The sequence below is a fragment of the Equus quagga genome, chromosome 2 (genome assembly GCF_021613505.1).
Source record: "Equus quagga isolate Etosha38 chromosome 2, UCLA_HA_Equagga_1.0, whole genome shotgun sequence".
Taxonomy (NCBI): Eukaryota; Metazoa; Chordata; class Mammalia; order Perissodactyla; family Equidae; genus Equus; species Equus quagga.
Genome location: NC_060268.1, coordinates 14,003,226 through 14,027,311, shown reverse-complemented (window position 1 = coordinate 14,027,311; position 24,086 = coordinate 14,003,226). Strand labels below are relative to the sequence as shown.

At 35.9% G+C, this 24,086-nt stretch overlaps 1 protein-coding gene across 3 annotated transcripts in view; it reads left to right on the top strand.

The window, feature by feature from the left end:
- The window catches only part of SRP54 (signal recognition particle 54), a 41,572-nt gene extending 18,393 nt beyond the window's left edge, over positions 1–23,179 (top strand). For all 3 annotated transcript variants that reach the window (XM_046652905.1, XM_046652903.1, XM_046652904.1), the window contains 12 exons: positions 3,427–3,531; positions 4,259–4,325; positions 4,406–4,463; positions 7,414–7,564; positions 9,618–9,766; positions 10,061–10,161; positions 10,652–10,738; positions 14,037–14,110; positions 14,333–14,441; positions 18,749–18,919; positions 21,666–21,761; positions 22,653–23,179. In XM_046652905.1, the coding sequence (XP_046508861.1) occupies positions 3,427–3,531; positions 4,259–4,325; positions 4,406–4,463; positions 7,414–7,564; positions 9,618–9,766; positions 10,061–10,161; positions 10,652–10,738; positions 14,037–14,110; positions 14,333–14,441; positions 18,749–18,919; positions 21,666–21,761; positions 22,653–22,744 (1,260 nt within the window). In that variant the 3' untranslated portion in view covers positions 22,745–23,179. The remainder of the gene's footprint in view (positions 1–3,426; positions 3,532–4,258; positions 4,326–4,405; positions 4,464–7,413; positions 7,565–9,617; positions 9,767–10,060; positions 10,162–10,651; positions 10,739–14,036; positions 14,111–14,332; positions 14,442–18,748; positions 18,920–21,665; positions 21,762–22,652) is intronic.
- Positions 23,180–24,086: the final 907 nt, after the last annotated feature.

Sequence of the window (24,086 nt, the reverse complement as noted above, 5' to 3'; positions counted from 1 at the left end):
CTGGACCCAACTATGATGTTGAATTTACTGCTAGCTCTGGATGGTTGAAACGTTTCACAAATTGTTATTCATTACATAATGTGAAAGTGAATTTGTGTCGATGTGAAGGCAGCTGAGGAATTTTTGGAAACTCTAGATAAGCTGATTGTGGAGGAAAAATATTTGCCAAAGCAAATATTCAATATGGATGAAACCTCCCTATTCTGGAAATGGATGCCTGAAAGGACTTTCATCCATTAGGAGGCCAGATTTCAAGGCTTTTAAGGACAAAGTAACAGTCTTGCTTGGGGGCAATGTTGCAGGCTACAAATTGAAACCTGCTCATATGGCACAGTGAGAACCCCAGGGCCTTCAAGCATGTCAATAAGCACACACTGCCAGTGTGCTACAGGAGCAATAAGAAGTCATGGGTGACCCAGCTCCTTTTCCAAGATGCCCTCCTGAATCGCTCTGCCAATGAAGTGGAGAAGTGCTGTTTGGAGAATAACATACCTTTCAAGATTTTGCTTGTTGATAATGCTCCCGGACATCCTTCTTTTATTGGTGATCTACATCCCAGTATCAGAGTGATGTTTCTCCCTCCAAACACCACCTCTTTGATCCAACCAATGAATCAAGGAGTTATAGCATCTTTCAAGGCATACTACCTGAGGAGGACCTTTGCCCAGGCTATTGCTGCAACTGAGGAGACACTGATGCAATTCGAGAAGGATTACAATATCTATGACTGCATCAAGAAACTTCCTTGGGCTTGGGGTGCTGTCACCAAGGAGTGGATGAATGGCATCTGGAAGAAGACACTCGAGAGGTTCATCCATGACTTCAGTGGATTTGCCGAGGATGAGGAGGCTGCAAACATCAGCAAGGCCGTGGTTGCGATGGCGAGCAGCTCTAACCTGGGTATGATGAGGACGATGCTGAGGAGTTCCCAGAGGTGGTTCCTGAGGAACTGACTCATGAGGAGTCGTTGGAACTGGAACAGGAATGCAGAGCCAAAGAAGAGGCAAGAGAAAAGGAAACTGTGGGAGAAGAAAAAGGAGAACCCTCAAGAAAATGCACAGGGAAGAATTTAGCAGAAGCTTTTGCAGACTTCCGCAAGCTCCCTAAAAAGTTTGAAAACATGAACCTCAACACCAAAAGGTTTTCATTAATGCAGAGGAATGTTCGTGGTGTATTATCTGCTTATAGGCAAATCTATGATGAAGAGAACAAACAAACCAAGAAACCACTATGGGTGTATTTCTGAAAAGAGTGACATCTCCTCACAAAGAGCCTCAGGCAGGTCCTGCGGGAGGTATCCCAGAAGAAGGCATTGTTATCATAGGAGATGATGGCTGCATGAGTGTACTGCCCCTGACGACCTTACAGTGGGACAGGATGTGGAAGTGGAAGTGGAAGATAGTGATATTGGTGATCCTGACCCTGTGTAGGCCTAGTCTAATGTGTGTGTTCGTGTCTTAGTTTTTAACAGAAAAATTTAAAAAGTAAAAAAATAAAATAAAGTTATAGAATAAAGATATAAAGAAACTGTACAATGTGGGTTTTTTGTTTTTTTTTTTTTTTTTTAGGAAGATTAGCCCTGAGCTAACATCTGCCGCCAATTCTCCTCTTTTTGCTGAGGAAGACTGGCCCTGAGCTAACATCCGTGCCCATCTTCCTCTACTTTATATGTGGGACGCGTGCCACAGCATGGCTTGACAGGTGGTTCATAGGTCTGCACCTGGGATCTGAACCTGTGAACCCCCGGCTGCCAAAGCAGAATGTGCGAACTTAACTACTGCACCACCAGGCTGACCCCTGTACAATGTGTTTTAAGCTAAGTATTATTACAAAAGAGTCAAAAAAATTTTTTTAATTAAAGTTTATAAAGTAAAAAACGTTACAATAAGCTAAAGTTAATTTATCAAAGAAAGAAAATATTTTTTATCAATTTAGTGTAGCCTAAATGTGTAGTGTTTATCAAGTCTACAGTAGTATACAGAAATGCCCCAGGCCTTCACATTCCCTCACCACTCACTCACTGACTCACCCAGAGCAAGTTCCAGTCCTGCAGGCTCCATTCATGGTGAGTGCCCTATACAAGTGTACCATTTTGTATCTTTTATAGCATACCTTTACTGTACCTTTTTTTATGTTTAGATCACAAATACCATTGTGTTACCGTTGTCTGCAGTATTCAATACAGTAACATGCTGCACAGGTTTGTAGCCTAGGAGCAATAGGCTGTGTACCATAAAGCCTGGGTGTGTAGTAGGCTATACCATCTAGGTTTGTGTAAGTGCACTCTGATGTTCGCACAATGATGAAGTCGCCTAACAATGTATTTCTTAGAACGTATCCCCATCTTTAGTGACACATGCGTGTACTCAGCTCTGCTGTTGTAGCACCGAAGCAGTAAATGAATGGGTGTGGCTGTGGTCCATTACAACTTTATTTACATGTAGTTTGCCAGCCTCAGGTCTAGGACTTAAACTACTGTTCTGGCTTTATTATCTTATGGAGATACATGTTTCAAGCTCCAAACAACTGACTCACAAATGAATTATTTTTTAAATGAACTTTAAAAAGGCCTCATGCTTGTTAGTTTGGGGACTGTCCGTATATGAACCTTAATTTTCCACTGACTGTCATTATAAAATTAGTGATTATCTTTACTAGCCCTCTACATATGATAACTTTATAGAACAGTATATCTTAACATTGGAGAATTTGACATTTGACCTGGAAAGTCTTTCACGTGTAATTTGTAATTTTGCTCATACATAAACATTTGTCAAATTGAACATGAAGCTATATGCTGTCCCAGTATGGTAGCCTCTAGCCACGTGTGGTTATTGAGCACCTGTAATGTGGCTAGTCCCAATTGAGATGTACTTTAAGTATGAAATATATGAAATCTAGTCCAAATTTGAAGACCTAGCATGAGAAAAGGGAATATAAAAATCTCATTAATTTTTCAATGTAAATTACATGTTGAATGATAATATTTTGGATATATCAGGTTAAATAAAGAATTAATATTGCTTGTTTTTCATTTTTTCAATGTCATTACTAGAAATTTAAAAGTTCATATGTGGTTTCTACATATATTTTTATATTTCTGCAGTGCTTATGTGGATTGCTTCTTTGGCTCAAACTTGGTCTCACATTTTCTTCACAGCCCAGCTTGTTCTAGAAAATGTTTTGCGATTTTTACTCTGAATTGGTTTTAGAGTATAGATTTGCTTGTGACTTTGCAATGCATTATTTTAAATTCTGAAATTTCACTATGTGCATACAAAGGAAAATAGAGTTGAATTAGACTGGTAGGATTATGGTTGTCTTTTATACCAAAACATCCTTAAATTATTTTTACAATTTAAAAGAGAGATTTTGAATGTAAGCATGTTAACCTGATGTTATTTTGATTTTATTTTTGGGATGTAGCTTGTGGACCCTGGAGTTAAAGCATGGACACCCACTAAAGGAAAACAGAACGTGATCATGTTTGTTGGATTGCAAGGGAGTGGTAAAACAACAACATGTTCAAAGGTAAACTATGCTTAGTTTAAAAACAAAGTCGTAGAGAAGATGTTTATATAAATCAAGTTTTATGTTAAGGCCAAGCTTTGTGGAATCTTGCTTTACAACTTTGTGTTACTTGATGTATCGTGTTTTTGCAATAGCTTTTTGTAGGATAAGAAGAGTTCCATAGTCTCTCTTGTGATTGCTTTTTCTAAGATTGGTAGAATTCTATATAACTATGGTATTTCTTTTACCAAAAAGACTGTTTCTGTCCTTTAAGGAGGTGAGGATATGATTTTTGGAGAAGAGAACATGGAAAATTGACCTTATCTCCTCTGGCTTAAGACTCCCTTTTTACAGTGTCCCACTCAGCATAATATAGATCTTCATTTTGCATGTCCTTATGCTAATTTTTAATTCATTAGACCATCCTTTCCTCCAGAATTGAGTGCCTCAACTTTGTTACCAGATTATGTGATTGTTTGTTTTTGCTTAATTAACATCAAAAGTAGTTAACATGTTTTACTCTGGTCATTTGTTGCTTGATCATTTTATATCCTTTGATTGTGACTATATGGCAGTTAGAGTTTAAACTCTTTAGGAAATTTGTTGTATTCAAAAATTTAATAGCACTTTCAGGAGAATATGAGCAGTTTACCTTTACTCCGTAAGTAAATAAAAAGGGTAAACAGAAAAATATATATATAATAATTTGTATTTATTGATACTATATTTTTTAATCTTCCTTTCCCAGTTGGCATATTATTACCAGAGGAAAGGTTGGAAGACGTGTTTGATATGTGCAGACACATTCAGAGCTGGTAAGGTGTTGAAATTTGAAAATGGTTTTCTGTAGTTTTTATTTTCAAGTTCGAGGACTCATTAACTCATTATCTCGTAGGGGCTTTTGACCAACTAAAACAGAATGCTACCAAAGCAAGAATTCCATTCTATGGAAGGTGAGTTTCTGTTTTTAACTTTGATACTACTGTGCCTCATCTTGTCTGTCTGACTTTTTGTTTTATGCTCTCTGTTTGCATTTTAATATATACTTATAAGCTTAAATGCTTTCTGGAACAAAGTGGGGGCATAGTTAATAAATTGTTATCTTTTATTATTATAACATGACTCCTCTGATGCAGCCTGGTAGATTGGAGTGGACATTGTTTAGTTTATTATTCTGCCTGTACTTATCATCCTGCCTCACATGCTTTCCCACCTCCTGCTTCTCTATTCCTGTTGTTTCTTTTAACACCCATCTGAAGCATTCCTCAGTTAACCCCACACTGGTTATTTTCCATACTGTCTGTTTCGTCAGTACTACGTCATTTAAAAACGTTTGTGTTTGATTACCCTAAAATGGCTTCTAATCTGTAGTTATCTCAGGGAGAGCTCCTGATCGTTGCTATCCTTCATTTGAGACATTGCTGTTCAGTTAGGTGGTTTGTGTATGTTAGAATGAGTAATTAAAAGAATCGAGTCTAGATTGAATTTAGAAGGACTTATTTGGACTTATTTGAGGGAAGAGCATTTTTCTTAAAATTATTAATGTAAATAGTCTGTAATACCCTCAGGAAGAAAGTTTACAGAAGCTAAAATTTGGGGTAGTTAAATGAATGTTATCATTTTGTTAGTCATTACCATCTACTCTTTGGCCAAAAAAGCTCGTGAACTTTGGCTATGGTATGTTCTTTATTTAAAATTTGTTTCTTTGTTTTTTTTTTTTTGATAAATTCTAACAGGTAGATCAAAGAATAATACTAGGAATTTTATTTTTAGAATAAGAACTGTTTCTGATATAGATTTTAAAATCAAAGGATAATAGTTAACGTCTTTAGGGGTGACAATTTGCAAATGGTATAATTTAGGTGATAATTACTAAACCATCAACCAAAGCCAGAGCATTAATTTGTCTCCAGTATTCTCAATAGCATTTATTAAATTCGCTCTCCTTTGCTCATGTACCCTTAGAAAACATACTGTGCGTGTGGAGTGAAGTATTAGATCACTGTTTCCTCGGAGGGATGAAGGGGAAGGGAACGGGGCTGGGGAGGAACTTGAACTGTAGCTCCAGAGTTAAATTTATGTATTAGCAGTTATTTTTTGAGCGGTAGATACAGGACTATTTGTTTTATTATCATTTGTTCTTTTTTTTTTTTAAACACTATTTTAATTAAAAATTTTGAATTAAAGAAGTGAAAGCACTAACAGTTCACTTCCCAGTTACCAGTTTTTAACATGTGCTTTTTTCAATATCTGTACAAAGGAACACACACATATATAGAGAGAGAAATAGATTATTTTAAATTGAAATGGAACCTCACAGTACTTTGCACTTTGATTGCTGTGGTAGTGGTTATATGGGTTGTGTAAATTTGTCAAAACTCATCAAAATGAACACTGAAAATAGTGCATTTATGGTATGTAAATATACCACTGTTGAGTTGGTTAAAAATGGGATCTTAAGATAGTGATTACCTTAGGAGGGAGTGAGGTGCTGGTTATGTTGTTTCTTGATCTGGATGTATTTGCTTTGTGAAAATTTACAATTTGTGCATCTTTTCTATATATATGTTATACTTTATTATAACGTTTACTAAAAGGATGGGCTCTTAATAGTTCTGGAATAGACAGTTTACTGTTTAAGGTAATTCTTTCTATGGTGTCGTTGTATTCCATTGTATGCATGTATATAATTAATCAGTCGCCTTCTTATGAACATCTTCATTCATATTTCTTTGCACGTTTACAAGTTTTATTTTAACTGTATCTTTATCATATTTAAAAATATCTGGTAATGCTAATCTCTGTCTTCTTTTTCAACATTTTCTTGCCTATTCTCACCTGCTTATTGTCCTGGATAAATTTTAGAATTCTGTGTTAAGTTCCAAAAAGAAAAACGTCCCTAGGATTTTGATTTGAACTACACTGAAACCAGTTAATTTAGGGGAGAACTGTCATCTTTACTGTATTTGTCTAGTTTTGTTAAGAAACCTGTGTCTTTTTTGTTAAAAAATTTTTCCTTAAATAGAGTAATTTTCTTCGTTTAAATCTCACACATATTCTTATTAAGTGTATTCCTACCTGATTTTTGTTATTGTTGTTAATTTAGGGGAAACTTTTTTTTAACATTATTTGCTTTTTGTTTGACAGTATTGATCTGTATAAAGAGTTGCCACTAATCAAAAGAAAACAATTTAAAATGCAATCTCGTTTCTTGATTTTCAAGTTGAAAAGATTTTTGAGAATTGTGAAAATGTAGTGAAATAGAAATGAAATTAAACTTTTATTGAGGACATTTTCCTTTTAAAGATCAAAAGCCTAACTGATCAGAGCATTTGATCCAAATTCAACTTATAGGAGTATGTCATAACAATTTCAAAGAAACAATATTGTGTACTATTCATATTGGCTATATTTTTAATACCAAGAAATTGGAAAAACCTTAAATGGCCAACAATGGGGCATTTATTTAATAAGTGATAGCATAGCTATCTGATGGAATGCTATATAGCCTAAAGGTCATGTTTTACAAGAATATTTAATGGTTTTATAAAATGCGTACAAAAGGGTGTTAAATGGAAAAGCGTGTGTGAAACACTGTGTAACACAAGTTCAATTACTAGAGAAAATGTAAAAAAAAACTTGAGAGAAACAACTCATTCCGAAAGACATTCAGTGGAATCACACAGGATTTTGTAATTAGAAAACTGGGTACAGCTTCATGCTGCTCTTAGAAGTGGGTTGCTATCTTTAACACTTATTAGATTTTATTCTTCTAAATTGGAAGTGTGATCATTATGACTTTTTCAGACTAGGTTGAAGGTACACTTAACAGTTTCCAAATTATTACTATTTGGAAGTTTTGCTGTTGTGGTTGTCGTTAAATCATTTGTTGTTGTTAAATAGCTATACAGAAATGGATCCTGTTATCATTGCCTCGGAAGGAGTGGAGAAATTCAAAAATGAAAATTTTGAAATTATTATTGTTGATACAAGTGGCCGCCATAAACAAGAAGACTCTCTATTTGAAGAAATGCTTCAAGTTGCTAATGCTATAGTAAGTAGCTTTCGATTTAACCACATTAGAAGGACTTTGGTTTATTTAATTATAGGCCCTGATTGAGTTTTTGATCCATATAAATTATTTTTTTGCCTGTAAGACAGTTTCCAAGTAATTTAATTCTCTTTTGGGCACCTATATCTGTATGATAAGAACTTAATCTTCTCTACATTAAATATGAAATTTTCATGAGTAAATATAAAAAAAAATTTCCTGGAGCTGGCCCCATGGCTGAGCAGTTAAGTTCACACACTCTGCTTCGGCAGCCCAGGGTTTTGATGGTTCAGATCCTGGGCATAGACCTGGCACCGCTCATCAAGCCATGCCGAGGTGGTGTTCCACATAGCAGAACTAGAAGGACCTACAACTAGGATATACAACTATGTGCTAGGGAGTTTTGGGGAGAAGAAGGAAAAGAAAAAAGAAGATCGGCGACAGATGTTGGCTCAGGGCCAATCTTAAAAAAAAAATTTGCTTTCTCACTTGATCATCATTTTAGCATGTATAAGAAAAAATTAAAAAGTTAAGAATTAACCTTTAATATCTGTTGAATTTCCTTTCTGTAAATTATTTAAATTAGGGGCCGGCCTGGTGGTGCAGCGGTTAAGTTCGCACATTCCGCTTCTTGGTGGCCCGGGGTTCGCCCGTTCAGATCCCGGGTGCAGACATGGCACCTCTTGGCATGCCATGCTGTGGTAGGCGTCCCACATGTAAAGTAGAGGAAGATGGGCACGGATGTTAGCTCAGGGCTCAGAAAAAAGAGGAGGACTGGCAGTAGTTAGCTCGGGGCTAATCTTCCTCAAAAAAAAAAAAATAATAATAATTTAAATTAAATTAGAAACATTTACTTTAGATGAATTTTGAAAGATTTTTAAAATGAGGCATTTTAAAAAACTAATCGTCATTTAGTGTCTCTTGAAAATTTTGATGGAAGCTGGGGGCCGGTGCCATGACTGAGTGGTTGGGCTCATGCACTCCACTTCGGTGGCTCAGGGTTCCACAGGTTCAGATCCTGGGCACAGACATGGCACTGCTCATCAAGCTCTGTTGAAGTGGCGTCCCACATAGCACAACCAGAAGGACCTACAGCTAGAATAAACAACTGTGTACTGGGGGGGCTTTGGGGAGAAGAAGAAGAAAAAAAGAGAAAAAAAAAGAAGATTGCTAACAGATGTTAGCTCAAGTGCCAATCTTAAAAAAAAAAAACGTGTGATGCAAGCTAAGGAATGCCAAGGATTACTGGCAATCACCAGAAGCTAGGAGAGAGGCATGAAGCAGATTCTCCCTCAGAGCCTCCAGAAGGAACCAACACCTTGAGTTTTGGACTGCCGGCCTCCAGACTATGCAAAAATAAATTTCTGTTGTTTTAAGCTAAAAAAAAAAAATTGTGATGGAGATAACTTGAGGAGAAGAAGCGGTTTATAGGTAATCTGTAGCAAATATTATGAACCCGTGTTTTGCCATTGGGGTGTTGGCAGTACTTCTTTGGTTAGTGGTTAATGCTAGTAAGTTTCTTTCTAGCTATGCCGTTATTTTGACCTAGTTTAGCAGAGCTAAGGGAAATAGCCTCACCTTATGTTATTCATGTTGGTTTCAGTGCATACTCTTCTACTTTTTATTTTTCTCTGATTTATTTCTGCTATTCCCCTTGTCTAGAATATTCCTCCTGATCTTTGCATAACTTTTTCCTCTTTATTCAGACCTCAGCTCAAATTTACCTACAGAGAGCCCTTCCCTGACTGCCCTACCTAAAGAAGTCTCCCAGACCTCAAACCTGACACTCTTCTATTCATTTTAATTATTGTTCACCTGAAATATTTATTTGCCTATTTGGTATCTGTCTCCTCTGTAAGTCCTACGACGACTAAGGATTTTCTTATTCCTCTCTTTGTCTCAGGACCTAAATGCTGCCTACTACATAGTACTCCTTCGATAAATATTTATTGGTTGAATGAATAATTACTTATAATAAATGTTTTTCTATAGCTTGTAATGATGAAATTTGCTTAAGATTGGAAAAACATCTGTCTTTTCTATTTAAATTTTCTAGCAACCTGATAACATTGTTTATGTGATGGATGCCTCCATTGGGCAAGCTTGTGAAGCTCAAGCTAAGGCTTTTAAAGATAAAGTAGATGTAGCTTCAGTAATAGTGACAAAACTTGATGGCCATGCGAAAGGAGGTGGTGCCCTCAGTGCGTAAGTATCGTGGTGCTTTTGTCCTGTGTCTTGGTCTTATATGGGTGTGTGTGTGTGTTTGTGTCTTTTTGGCTTTCTTATTGATCATTTAAAACATAATTCCAATAGTGGACCTAATATGGTCTATAAAAGAAGTTGAAATGGAAACAGAATTTTGGAGTCTCTCTGATACACTTCTGTTTTAACTAGTGGAAAGAAGCTTGAACTATGTACCTTTATCTGTTTAGTTTTTAAATCTGCTAGAAATTTGTTTTCCTTTTTGAGGTTATTTTATGTTTTGTTTTTTTTTTGTAGAGTTGCTGCCACAAAAAGTCCAATTATTTTCATTGGTACTGGGGAACATATAGATGACTTTGAGCCTTTTAAAACACAGCCTTTCATCAGCAAACTTCTTGGTACGTACAGTGATGAAGATGTAGAAAACCTCCAAGAAATAGCATGGATCTTTAGATTAGGCTTTTAATCCTGCCCTCTGACTCATTAGTTCAGGAAAATCATTTGCTTCTAAGATTTATCTTCCTCACTTAAAATAAGGATGATGGTTATCTGCTTCCTGTGGTTAGAGTGGTAAAATGGCCATTAGATGGAAAGTTATTTGGAAAAGTTTTAGAGTGCGATGCAAAAATGTGTGATAGTACTGATAGCAGTGGTAATGGCAGTAAAACTTTTGCAATCTCCAAGTGTTATTAGTTAGCATGGAATTTGGAGTTTAACGCTGGGCTGGAGTAGCTGCTTTGTCACTTAACCTCCCTAGCTTTGGTTTCTCACCTGTAGTAGGAGTACCTGACCCGCCTCTCTCCTAGGTTATTATATATGTATGTATTTTGTATAATGTAAAGCAGAGTATACCATTAGTTGTTAATTTTTCTTTTTTGGGTCTTATAGGTATGGGTGACATTGAAGGACTGATAGATAAAGTCAATGAGCTGAAGTTGGATGACAATGAAGCACTTATAGAGAAGTTGAAACATGGTATATGAGTGGCGAAAAGCACGTGATCTTAGATGTCTTCCCTTGATTTCTTTTTGATAAAGTTACTATTTGTTTTAAATGATAAACTGCTATTAAAGTCAATTCTTCAGATGTTTATTTTATTTTATTTATTTTTTGATGAGAAAGATTATCCCTGAGCTAACATCTGTGCCAGTCCCCCCCACTTTATATGTGGGTTGCTGCCACAGCATGGCTGACAAGTAGTGTAGATCCGTGCTCCGGATCTGAACCTGCCAACCTGGGCTGCCCAAGTGCATCGTGACAAACTTAACCGCTACGCTGCAGGGCCAGTCCCCAGATGTTTATCCTTTTAGATGATTTATATGCACATCGTTTTAAATCTCAGACAGCTGAGCAATTATAGAATTGAGTGTTTTTATTTTCTTTCTTGTAATCGAATTGCCTTAAGGTTAAAATTGAGACTTACATTGGGTTCCTTGAAGTAAAACAGGTTAAAAGTAAATTAGAATGTTTTCTTATGATCTGTGTTTACTTATAAATTATGTATATATGTAATAAAATATATAAAAAAAATTTAAAAGAATGAGACCAAGTACACACACACACACACTCACACTCACACACACACACTCTCACACACACAATTTTCTTCACACCACACTCTTATAGAGAAGTATATCGTTGTGATTAAGACCTCAGGTTCTTAAACCTAACATACCTGAATTTGTATCTGATCTATTTTTATCTGTATAACTTTTTCAAATTACTTAACCCCAATTTCTTCATCTGTAAAAAGTAGATAATACTGAGTATCTTACTCATAGAGTGTGAAGATTAAATTAGCTGATAAATGTAAAATGTCCACATCAGAAGCGTTCAACATATATTATTATTGACCATTTCTCTTTTTCTCACAATGGTCTTGCTCTTAATTTCCTTGCCCACATACTGTCCTGTGTCTTTGCTCCTTCTCACTCATCTTGTCAGGTACTATGCCTTTACCTCTGTCTTAAGTGTTGGTGTTTTTCAGGGATCATTCTAGGCCATCCTCTTTCTCTGGAGCTTCAAGCTGATATCTATATGTTTACTAGACCATTCTTGGATGTTCCATAGACACTTCAACAGATCCTTATCTTCCCATCCCAACCTCCCACCCATTGTCATCATCAGTGAATGTTAGGATCATTTGTCTGGTTGCCAGAGTCAGAAACTTGGGTGTTGTCATTGACTTTTATCTCCTCCTCACTCTGCTCACCCCTTTCCCATCAGTCAATTAGCCCTAGTGATTCTGCCTCCTAAATATCTCCATTCCATCCCCTGCAACGATGCAAGTTCCTCTCTTGCCTAGATTGTTTATTCTGTCTTTTAACAGATCTTCCAGTTTCTTGGACCCTTCTCCTTGGATCTAGTTTTTATACTTTAGCCAAAAGGCTCTTGCAGAAATGCAAATCTGTTCCCCTTACTGCCTGTCTTAAAATCTTTCAGTGGCTTCCCATTGCCCCTAGAATGTTTTTAAATGACTCTACCATTTAGCCCTTATCTTTTGTGTCCCGTTTTGACACTGTTCTCAGCATTCCCTGTGCCGGTCATGCTGCCTTTCTCTCAATTTCTCAAATGTACATGGCTGCCTTTCACCTCTAGGCCTTTGCCCTTGCTAATCCCTCTGCCTGTTAGACAGGTATCCTCTCTTCTTCCTGCTTCTGCCCTACTCTCCACCGGCCAAACTGGCTAACTCCGACTCATACTTAGGTCCTTTCTTAAATGTCCTCCTTCAGGGACATTTTTACCTGATCCCTAGACTAGGTTACAACCCTCTGCTTCCATATGTTTCCGTTGCACCCTATAATTGTTGTTTTATGGTATTATTGTTGTAGTATGGTAATTATTTGATACCTGTCTTTCCTGCTTGAAAGTGAAGGTAGGTTTCATAGCTGTGTTTTTCATCTTTTATGTTCATCTATCTTGCACAGTTTCTGGCATTTAGCAGGTCCTTAGTAAATATTTGCTGAATGAATGAATCTGTCCTGCCTTGCTGCTTATTCCTTCTGCCTTCCTCTATCTCGATTAGCCCTACCACTGCTTCCACTACCACACTAATGGGTAATATATTCCTAGTCAGTCTGCTTTCTGACTCCTAGGTGTCTTCTTATGTCTCTGCATTTTGCTTCTGCTCCTAACATTCTACTCTTTTCTGAGGTCGCCAAGGGCCTCCTAATTTCCAAATGTGGTGACGTTCTCTTTATTCTTGGTTTCCAGTATTTAACAGTATTATCTGCCTTTTCTATTTTCAAACTCTTCACTTGGGTTTCATGATAGTGGATTTCCTATATTATCATTGCTTCTATTGCCACTCTGAAAAACGGCCAAAGATATATTTCAACCTTCACCTTCTCTACCCGTTTAATTCTGTATTTCTAGCTGCCAGCTATAACATTTCTTTTAAAATATTTTACTGCCACTTCAAATTCAGAATGCCTAAACCCAAATACCTTTTCCATTTATATCTTTTTTAGGACATAAATAGAAAATACTCCTCCTCCTTTGTCTTATTCCTTCTCTGTTGTTTTTTTTAATTGAAGTTAATTTACATATAATGAAATACTGGGATCCTAAGGCTGTCATTCCATCAGTTTTGACAAATGCACAATAACCCACACTCCATCAGGAAACACAACATTTCCATTACTTTAGGAAGTTTGCTTATTCTCCTTCTCAGTAAATACTTCATATTAGAGGAATCCTAGAGTATGTCCTTTTTGCCCCACCTGGTTTTGTTGGCTCAGCGTAGTGTCTTTGACATTCCCCCATGTAGTTGTACTTACCTGTAGCTCGTTCTTTTACTGCTGAGTAGTAGTTCATCCACAGTCTGTCAATTTTCCAGTTCATGGACAGCTAAGCTGTTTTAGAAACTCCAGATAACCTTCTACAGAGTTTTTGCCATTGTACATTCTCACCAGCAATATGTGAGAGTTCTGCTTGCACCACATACTTTTTAACTTTTGGTGTTGTCAGGCTTTTTAATTTTAGTCATCCTAGTGGGTATAGTTTGTCTGCTGTGTTTTCAGATTTCTTGTGTGTTTGTGTCCATTCTCTTTGATAGAAGGTAAGCCTCTCTAGGATAAGATCTGTGTATCTCTGTATTCTCCATTGCATTCATCCTGTGATCTTGCACATAATAACTGCTCAGTGAATATTTATTCATTGGCTATTTGGTAAGTGTGCTTCAAGGTGAACCCGTGATTAAGGAAAAGTTTAGTTTTATTGAATGGAAATGTACATTCTCTAATATTTCTGAATCATTTGTATTGTATTTCAGGTCAGTTTACGTTGCGAGACATGTATGAACAATTTCAAAATATCATGAAAATGGGCCCCTTCAGTCAGATCTTGGTTAGTTGTCCTACAAGGTTTTTTTCTATCTATCTTCTTTTGTTTTTCATTAAAATATCTAAGAATAGATACACTAGCTTTAATTATTTTTGCTGTATGGGTAAAAATAGGTTTTAAAAACTTAGTGTCATTATTAAAACTAGTAGTTAAATGTCAGCATTCTGAACAATTAAAAAATCTTAAACTAGTTTTTGATTTTATATTTAAATATATCTGTTTTAGGGGATGATCCCTGGTTTTGGAACAGATTTCATGAGCAAAGGAAATGAACAGGAGTCAATGGCAAGGTTAAAGAAATTAATGACGATAATGGATAGTATGAACGATCAAGGTAAGGTGGAACATTACTTCACTTGGAGTACAATGTTTTGAATATCAGCAAGTTAAGAGTTTTGTGGTGTTCTTGTGGACAAGATGGGGAATAATTTAGACTGAAAGATTATTGTTAGGGAGATCTGTAGCTGCTTGAAAGCTCTTACTCAAAGGGTTATGATTATTGGATTGACTTTATCTTTGAGAGAAATGTCTAGAACAGTGCTGCTTTAAATGAATTCCATGGAAAGAACACTGGTTCCTCATGATGTTGATAGAAATAACTTGAAAGGGGAGTTCTGTAGTCAAATAAATTTGGGGGAATGCTAGGTTAAAAAAACTAATAAGCTTATTTATTCTAAGTCTCCTCAGAACTCTAATATGCTAACCTGAGTTGGGAATCTCTCAAAGCGGGATAGTTTAAGCAGTGTTTACAAACTTATTGTGCTCTGACACTCTCAAGGTTTCAGTCTTACAGAAGTACACTGCTCTGTCTCTGTAATCCTGTGTTGTCACTCCCTCCTGTGTTTCCAGGTCTTTCATCTGGTCCTCAGTCCATTAGCATTTCTAGTCTCATGCCCTCTTTCTCTCTCTCCCAGTCTTTTAGCACCCTTTACCCAGCCCCTGTATGCCAAACATTTATTACCCTTTTTTAGGTCTTCTGCTTTACCACTTGACCTCTGACCTCATTCACAAAGAAATACAGGCTTTTAGCATAGAATTCCCTCAACCTTTGGCTGACTTACCTATAAGGTTAGGACAGCCACAAACCGTTCTTCAAGCTTTTTCAAGGACCTCTCTCCACAAATAAAATCCTTTCCTATATCTCCAGTCTCTCCTTACCTTCTGACTTTTTTTCCCATCAGCATATAAACATTTTTAAGTTTGCATTTTCTGGGCTTTACTTTTCCCGCATACTTTTACTCTCTTTTCAGTCAAGCTTCTTAAAGGAACAGTTTGTATCCTTCTCAAACTACTGAAATCTGACTTCTGTCCCCACCACCACTCCAAGATAGATCATACAAAGATCTCCGGTAGCCTTCTCCTGGTCTTCTCCAGGGGGTGCTTTGCAGTCTTTTTCTTCACAGTATTGGATGTTGGTAATCACCTTTTTTTCTTGGTCTTTCATCTTTACCTTTCTTGTTAACTCAGTCTCTTTCTCAGCCCACCTCTTAAATGAATATAACTACAGGGTTCTGTCCTCATCCAGTGCTTCTTATCATTCTGCTCATTTTCTTTAAATAATTCATCTACATCTGTGCTTTTTCTACTTAACTCGTTATTTTTTGCAGTCACTACCTCTTTCCTCAGAACTAGGCTTTCATAGTAACCCAAGTAAGATTGTGTCTTTCTTATCTCTGTATCTTCAACACTGCAAAAAGTTTTGCATGTAGAATTAATAATTGCAGCCATATCTAGAGTATTTACTCTGTCCTAGGCACTGTCCTGAGCACTTTACATATATTAATCATCACAACAAGTCTTAGGGGACAATTCTGGGATCAAAGTCTATTATCATCTGGTTTTTACAGATTAGGAAACTGAGATGCAGGGAAGTCGCCTAATTTGCCCAAGGTCACTAGGTAGACTGGGAAGAGCCTGGGCCTCCGACTCAGGCTTTCAGGCTCCAGAGTCTGCACTCTGGATCCCCTCCTCTCTAGGTGCTCACTAAATGGTGGACAGACATCTCTGTTTACATGTTTGAAAGTTTTCCAAGGCACATCAGATCCAAAATGGAGTGCTTCTCCTTAGTGCGCGACACTTCCATCTCTCAGTCACCCAAACTAGAAAGTGGAGTCAACTTAGATTTCTACCCATGCTGATATTCTGTCTCATGGTTCTGTGGATTATGCAGATAGAGGAATTGAAGGGCCTCACTTTTCTCCTTTTGGTTGTGTCAGTTTTGCTTCATTTATTTTGAAGCTCTTTTGTTAGGTGCAGACACATTTAGGATTATTATGTCTTCTTGGTGAATTGACCCTTTTATCATGAGGTACATAATGTCCTCCTTTGTCTGATACTAATACAGCCACTTCAGCTTTCTTTTAATTAGTTGTTTGCATTGTATGTCTTTTTCCATCCTTTTCTTTTAAGCTGCCTGTATCGTTATATTTGAAGTGAGTTTTGTGTCAACAGCATGTAATTGGGTTATGTTCTTTTCTTTTAATTTAAAGAGATCACATTCTGGCGATCTCTTTTATCTGATATATTATTGATATATTAGGATTTAGTTCTGCCATTTTATTATTTGTTCTGTTTATTCCCTCTGATTTTTGTTCTTCTGTTTTTTCTTTTCTATTTTCTTGTGGATTACTTGAACATTATTTGGTATTCTATTTTAATGTACCTATAGTGTTTTTGACTATATCACTTTGAATAGTTGTCTTAGTGGTTGCTCTAGGTGTTACAATATACATACATATACATATTTAACTTACCACAGTCTACTCATATCAGTATTTTGCCACTTCAAGTGGAATGTAGAAGCCTTAACATCACCTCAGATTTAGTGATTTCTACTTCCTAAATATTTCTCCTATCTTCCCTCTTCTCTTCGTCCCTGTATCCCCTGCATTAGTTCATACACTCCTCATTTCTTACCTGGATTGCTACAGTAGCCTCCTAACGTTCCCCTTTTTTTTGCACTCCTCTTTTCAGTCTGTCTTCCTCACTGCCACAAGAATGGTTTTTCTAAACAAATAATTCTGGGGTCAGAATCTTTCAGTGGTTCTTTATTGTCATCATGGTGAATTCCAGACTCCTAAGCCTGGCACACAAGTTCTGTTATAATCTTATCCTTACCTACTTTTGCAACCTCTTAAATCTCTCAGCTCTTACCCATGCTTGGTTCCTTCTACACAAAACTATTTTCATTTATTCTAGGAATCTGTGTTGTGCTTCCTGGAGTGTCCCTTGCTCCTTTCTCTTCTTTACATAACTCAAACTTGTCCTTCAGGACTACTCAGCGAAGGAGAAACTGCTAGCATGGAGTCTGTCCTGACTTGCCTTCTTCTCTAAATTGTGTCTCCCTCTGCTGTTTGCGTAATTCCTTCATATTGCTTACCATGATGTGCTGATACTAGCTTATCTTCTTTCTTTCACTCCTTTTGAGCTCTTGGAAGGAATACGATACATATTTCCTAAATATTTTATAGTGAAGATATGACTTAAAAGCTTCATTTATGAAATGGATTTAGAGGTTTTAATGAACTCAAGTTTATTGTGAGATAATTTGATCTTTCTTTGTTTTTCATTGGTAATCAAACTTCACCTGGATTTCAGGTCACTTCTGGACAATATGCTTAGAGGGTATAGACAAAGGAGAAGATGTATTTAGGAACTCAGGATAACAGATGGGGTTCTAAACCATGTTATAAGAGGAACAGTCAAAAGAATTGGATATTTGTCCAATTCTAGAGAAAATTGCTAGGAGGCACGGTGGCTCTCAAATATTTGAAAGCCTTATTCTTTGTGCTTGGCAAGGAGACATCTAAGCAAACAGGAAGAAGTGCCATGCAAACATAGTTCATTTTAATATGTGAAAAGATTTTCCATAATTACAGGAATAATAGAATGGCATAGATTACCGTGTTTTAGATAGTGGATCGTCTCTCCTGGGGGTATTAAGATTGAGACTAGATGACCACTTATTGGGAGATGTTGTAGAGAGAATGCAGACATAATAGAAATTTTGACTATAGTCCATCCCATCCCTGAGATTGTATGCAACTAAGGCCGGAAGAAAGGCACCTCATGTTCTAAGAGTTATCAAAACTCTGGAGGGAATTAACTCATTCTTTATGTTACAGAAAGGATTAAAATACTAGTAGTAATTATTTGATTATAGGAAATATAACAATTACTCTTTTGATTATAGATAGAACCTACCTACTTCTGCTTGCTTATATGCCTGCATTTGTGATTTAAAGGTTAATAGTTATTTAGAGCTAAGGTGAGCACTTTGGTTCTTTTTGGAAATATACCTTATACCTTTGGTATATGTTCTGAGGAGCAGTTGGATATGAGTTATATAAAAGGTGGACGTGGTTTTCAGAATGTTCTGTTTTACTTAAACTGTAGGGTGAATACATGTGTATTTGTTTTATTGTTTTTATAGCTTATGACTATTATAAATATTCTTTTGAATATATTCCATGTTTAATTTTTAAAAATCAGATGGAAGCATGGCAGATGATAATATTTGTTAACTCTGGTGGTATTTTGACCATTATATTTGTTTTTCTGTGTGTAAGATATTTGCACATAACTGCTTTGGTAATGAATGTTAATTGCATGTAAGTGAAAGTAATTGACCCTTGCTTACAGAACTTGACAGTACCGATGGTGCCAAGGTTTTTAGTAAGCAACCAGGAAGAATCCAAAGAGTAGCAAGAGGATCAGGTGTGTCAACAAGAGATGTTCAAGAACTTTTGACACAATATACCAAGTTTGCACAGATGGTAAAAAAGATGGGAGGTATAAAAGGACTTTTCAAAGGTAAGAAAAATAACAAACTTATCATTAGTTAACACACTGAAAGGAAAGAAAGAAGTTGAGGAACTAAAAGTGACAGCCAGGGAGTACTGCCAGTATTGGAAAATATATTGCTGAATTTTCTGTTATGTATTCAAGTACTTCCAGGGTTTATAATGTGATCGGTGATTTATCTGTTTTCAGCTTCCAGATAATAAACGCTAATAGTTAAAAAAACACACTTAGGGCCAGCCCCACGGCCTAGGGGTTAAGTTCAGTGTGCTCTGCTTCGGCGGCCTAGGGTCAGTTCCCAGGTATGTATCTAGACCACTAGTGGGTGGCCATGCTGTGGCGGCAACCCACATACAAAATAGAGGAAGATTGGCACAGATGTTAGCTCAGGGGGAACCTTCCTCAGCAAAAAAACCCCAAAAAACCCCAAACACACTTAATGACTTTATTTTTATGAAGATATGTATTAAGGAAAATTTAGAGAATATAAGAAAGTATAAGAAAAAAATTTAAAGTACACATTACCTTTAGTGCCTAGAGAATCCCTTGGGTCCTATTGCAAATAAAATTTGATACAACTAGTGTTTTCTTCTGATACATTATGACTATTTTTCCATGTTGTCAAATATTCTTTAAAATAAAATTTAACTGCTGAATACTGTTCCAGTCATGCAGGTATCTTTGTTTAGTGCAATGCCTCTTTGTTGGATATTTAGGCTGAGTCATCTGCTTCTGTCTCAGTATCAGTTCTTCCGTCAGTTTCTGTGGAGTCTTCCATGAAGCCAGGGATTTTGTCTGTTTTGATCAGAGACATAGTAGGTGCTAAATAAATTTTGTAATAATTTAATATTTCCAATTTAATGGTCAAATGCTTTTTCATTATGTGTTTTTTAGATTACTACTCAAATTTAACATTTCTTCATACATCTACTGGTTTAATTTTCCCTTGTGAACCTGGTTAGGTTCCTTGTCTGTATGTTCCATTTTTTTCCCCTTCTTGGTTTGTAATAACTCTTTAAAATCCTTGGTTTATGCCTGCAGATGTTTTTCGCAGTTTTTCATTTGCCTTTTATTTTTATGTTTTTTAATGAACAGAAGTTTTCAGTTTTAATGTAGCCAAGCCTACTTATCATTTCCTTTGAGTTCTTTTATGCTTGTAAAAGCCTTTCCCATGTTGATACCACAGTAGTTACCTGTTTTTCTTCTACTCCTTTTGATTTTATTTTTAGGTTTTTTAAAATCCCATCTGGAATTTATTTTGCTATGTATTGTGTAAGGTAAAAAGATAAGTTTGTTTTTTCAAAGAGTTAATTAACTGTTCCAGCTCTCTCTTAATTTTTGTCTATATTATAACCACTATAAAGTGAATTTATTATTTCAAAAAATATTGATTAGGCAAGCTCCAAAGATGAACAATACCACTGAATGGCCTTCTAAAAAGGATCAGTATTTACAGATGTTTTTATCACCTTTTGTCTGGAGTACTTATTTTCCTTTCTTGCTATATCCTATTTTCTTTTTTGTGACAAGGGAGAAAAGTTAGACGAAAATGTTTAAAATTGGTTATAATTCCTGACCTCACATGCTGTTTCAGATAGTGATTAATAAACACTTTATGTCAGTTTAACGTCTTTCCCAAATGACCCTTACTGTTCTTGATAGAACTACTGCAGCTCCATCACTCAGACCTTACCTAAGCATTGCTTACTCAGTAAAGGCACACCCAGGATGAAACGGGCAGTGGATACGGCGCACATCCTTGTCACACCAAACTTAATATTTCTTACAAGTTTTAAAGTCCTCAGAAACAAACCCTTATGATAAATCACCAGTGGATATAGAATGCACATCTTGCAGAGATTTATTAATTATGAACATTTTTTCACAGATTTTTATCCTGTTTTATAAAAACGTATCTTGTCTTTCATTCGTAGTTCTTAACTCATATAATTTATTCAGATTAGCCAGCTTCAATCAGAGAATCAGGGACAGCTTTGATTTTCATTTTCATAGGTGCTCCTGAGAAGTACCATAGTTACTGTTCCTTTGAAATAATCTTGCTGAAGCAGCTCTTCTTATTCATTGCTGGTGCACCAATGGTTGCGTTTGCTTCCTGTCTCTTAAGAGCACAGCAGCTGTTCTCCAAAGGATGCTCTCATCTCTTTCGTTGGCTGCCTTTTTTATTGTGGAGTTTTGACTGTGGAAATTCAACTTAAGTGTGTGGAAAGCCATTGATAAATGGAATTGAATTATCTGTCTTTCTATTCTCTGAAGCTTTTTGTTATTTTTAATAGCGTCTTAGATATAAACAAATTTTCAAGTTCTCTCAGACTCATTCTTTCATATTCATTTACCAGAATCCAGTTTCTTTCTTGATTACCCATATCTTTAAACTCAGGTTTCTGTTCAGCATCCCTTCCTATCACTACTAAACAGTTGTTAGAGCTTCCTGTTAATAACCACTGGGTACAGTTTTGTTTACAGTGCCTCATTCACAGGTATAACTGAAAAAATTAAGAAAGATCATAGTGCTTAAGAAAGTCCCTTCAATATCCCTTGATGTAGAATATTGCTTGTTCTTTCTCAAAATTATGTGTGTAATTGAGATAGAGTGTAGAAGGGAATATGTACAAATATGTATTAGAGTGATAAAATTATAGGTGAGTTTTTTCCCTTATATTTACTCACTTCACTAAACTTTCTATGTTACCTTGATTATATTACCTTCTATATTGACTCAAAACCTTTTTTTTTTCAGGAGGTGACATGTCTAAGAATGTGAGCCAGTCGCAGATGGCAAAATTGAATCAACAAATGGCCAAAATGATGGATCCAAGAGTTCTTCATCACATGGGTAAGTACAAAATTGTTGTCAGTTGCTAATACCAAGTTTAGTTGATAAGAGTTGAGTTTTAATAAGCTTCTGTTGTGCTTTTATGAAAATCTGTTCAAAAGATGTGTGATATGAGGGAAATGGCCATCTGATTTCTAAGTTAAATGGTTGTAGTAGTGCCACATACGCTGAAGTTTTATGCATTCCTCTGTTGCCATCTCTGATTTTTGAGCAAGCTACTTAGTCATCTTTTGCTAATGCTTGTTCTAGTGACCTTTTGCCCTAGTTTAGAATCTGGATATTTTCAATGATGAGACTTGGAAATTATATAGGGATTTTGAAACCCGTTTCCACTTTTACTATATAACCTATGAAAATTTCCTTAAACTTTGTGAACCTCACTTTCCCCTCTTGTAAATCACAGATAATATCTCATCAGGAAATTGTGACAATTAAATGAGCTAATATATATGAAAGCATTTAGTACAGTTCTTGGCATATAGTAGATGTTCAGTAAATGGTGAATTCTTTTCTTTCTGTAAGTCCTATGAAATAACTCCTCCTCCTCTCCCCAAATTGATTAGTATTTACAACGAGACTCTTTTTGACTCCCAGGAGAATTTTTTTTGTTTAGATTTGTTGACTCCCTAACATGTGTAACACCTTCTGTTCTAAGACCTTTTCATGTATTATCTCATTTATTCCTCACAACTTGATGAGGTAGGTTATTCATTCTCTTTTATGGGTGAGGATACTAGGGATAATACAATTTTAATTGGTATATTCTTTAAGGCTGATGACCAAATTCCAGTCAGAACACAGTATACTTTTTAGAAGTTAAAGTATTAGGCAAAAGAAACAAATGTGTCAAGTTCTACGTAATGATCTGATTTTCCTCTCCTTTTGCTGTAGGTGGTATGGCGGGACTTCAGTCAATGATGAGGCAGTTTCAGCAGGGTGCTGCTGGCAATATGAAAGGCATGATGGGATTCAATAATATGTAAAGAAGATGCCTTAATATAAACAGACTCAGTTGATAAAATTATTTGCTGAGACCTCAGAGTTTCCCTTCTTTTTGCAAATGGGGAAAAAAAGTATTTTTCTGGCCTGTCTTGCCCTTTTTCTTTCTCTTCTTGTCTTTTTTCCCCATCCTTTTCATTTTCTTCCTTCCTTCCTTCCCTCCCTCCCTCTGATGGGGGGGGGGCATACATGGTTTTGGTGGAAATCATTATATTTTTGCCTTAGATTTTCTTCTGTTAGTTTTCACTATCATAACACTTCTTAAGTTAAACAAATCATGATGTAAAATTTTAGTACTTAAAAGTTTTTAATTGTCTCAGAGGCCAAGCATTACATTTGTAAACAGTCCTGGTCAGTAGTTAACATGATGTCTCAATAAAAAGTGCTGTAAAATAAACTTCAAAGTCATTATAAGTTGAGGGGTTGTTAACTTTCTTTATGGTTTAAAATTATCAGTGTATCATGTTAAAAGGCACACAGAAAGCCAATAGCTATGTGTCATTTAAAACTATTCCTAGAGGTATACCTTTAATGGGAAATGTGGTAGAATAACTTGACCATTAGTATTAGCAATTTTTGTTTAACTTAGAATAATTAAGATAATTTTGCCATAGAAAATCTTAGCTCTTCCATTTAAATTGAAATTGTGAATTTAGTTACAGTTCTCAATATAATGTTTTGTATATAACTTGCATTTTCTTACCTCATATTTTTGAAGCCTTAATGGCAATATTTGGGGTTTTTTTTTAAGCTAATTTTGTTGTTTCTTACATACCAAAAATCTGCTTGAAGAAATTGAAGTACTTTGATGATAATAGCTCATGTATAGACCTCCTAGTGGGAAAATAATTGCAAATAGTAGGCTCTCACTATTATACATTAAAAATAATGAGACTATGACAAGGTTGATCTGGTTGTTGGTTACTTTGGATTGCTGCACAGTTCATTCAGAACAATGGCTTTTACATAAGTTATGGAATTAATTAAAAATACTAGGATAATTATTATACATATTCATTACTGATGTCGTGAAGATCATAGATCTGGTATAGCAGTGTGTTTTGAACTAGGATGAACTGATTCAGCAAAGGATTGATTTAGTAGGAGAGAGTGAAAGAAATAGCTAGTCTTTATACTATTAATTTTTTATGTCTCAAGAGTTTTTAAAAAGGTCTTATAAGCCAAAGTATCTTTAAAAAATAATTACATAAAGAATGCAGCTGATTTTCCTGTATACTTGGGCAAAGATTTTATAACCCATTAAATTATTTTCACCAGCTAAAAACTAGAATATCTGTATAGAACACTGTATACCCTGTAAAAGTG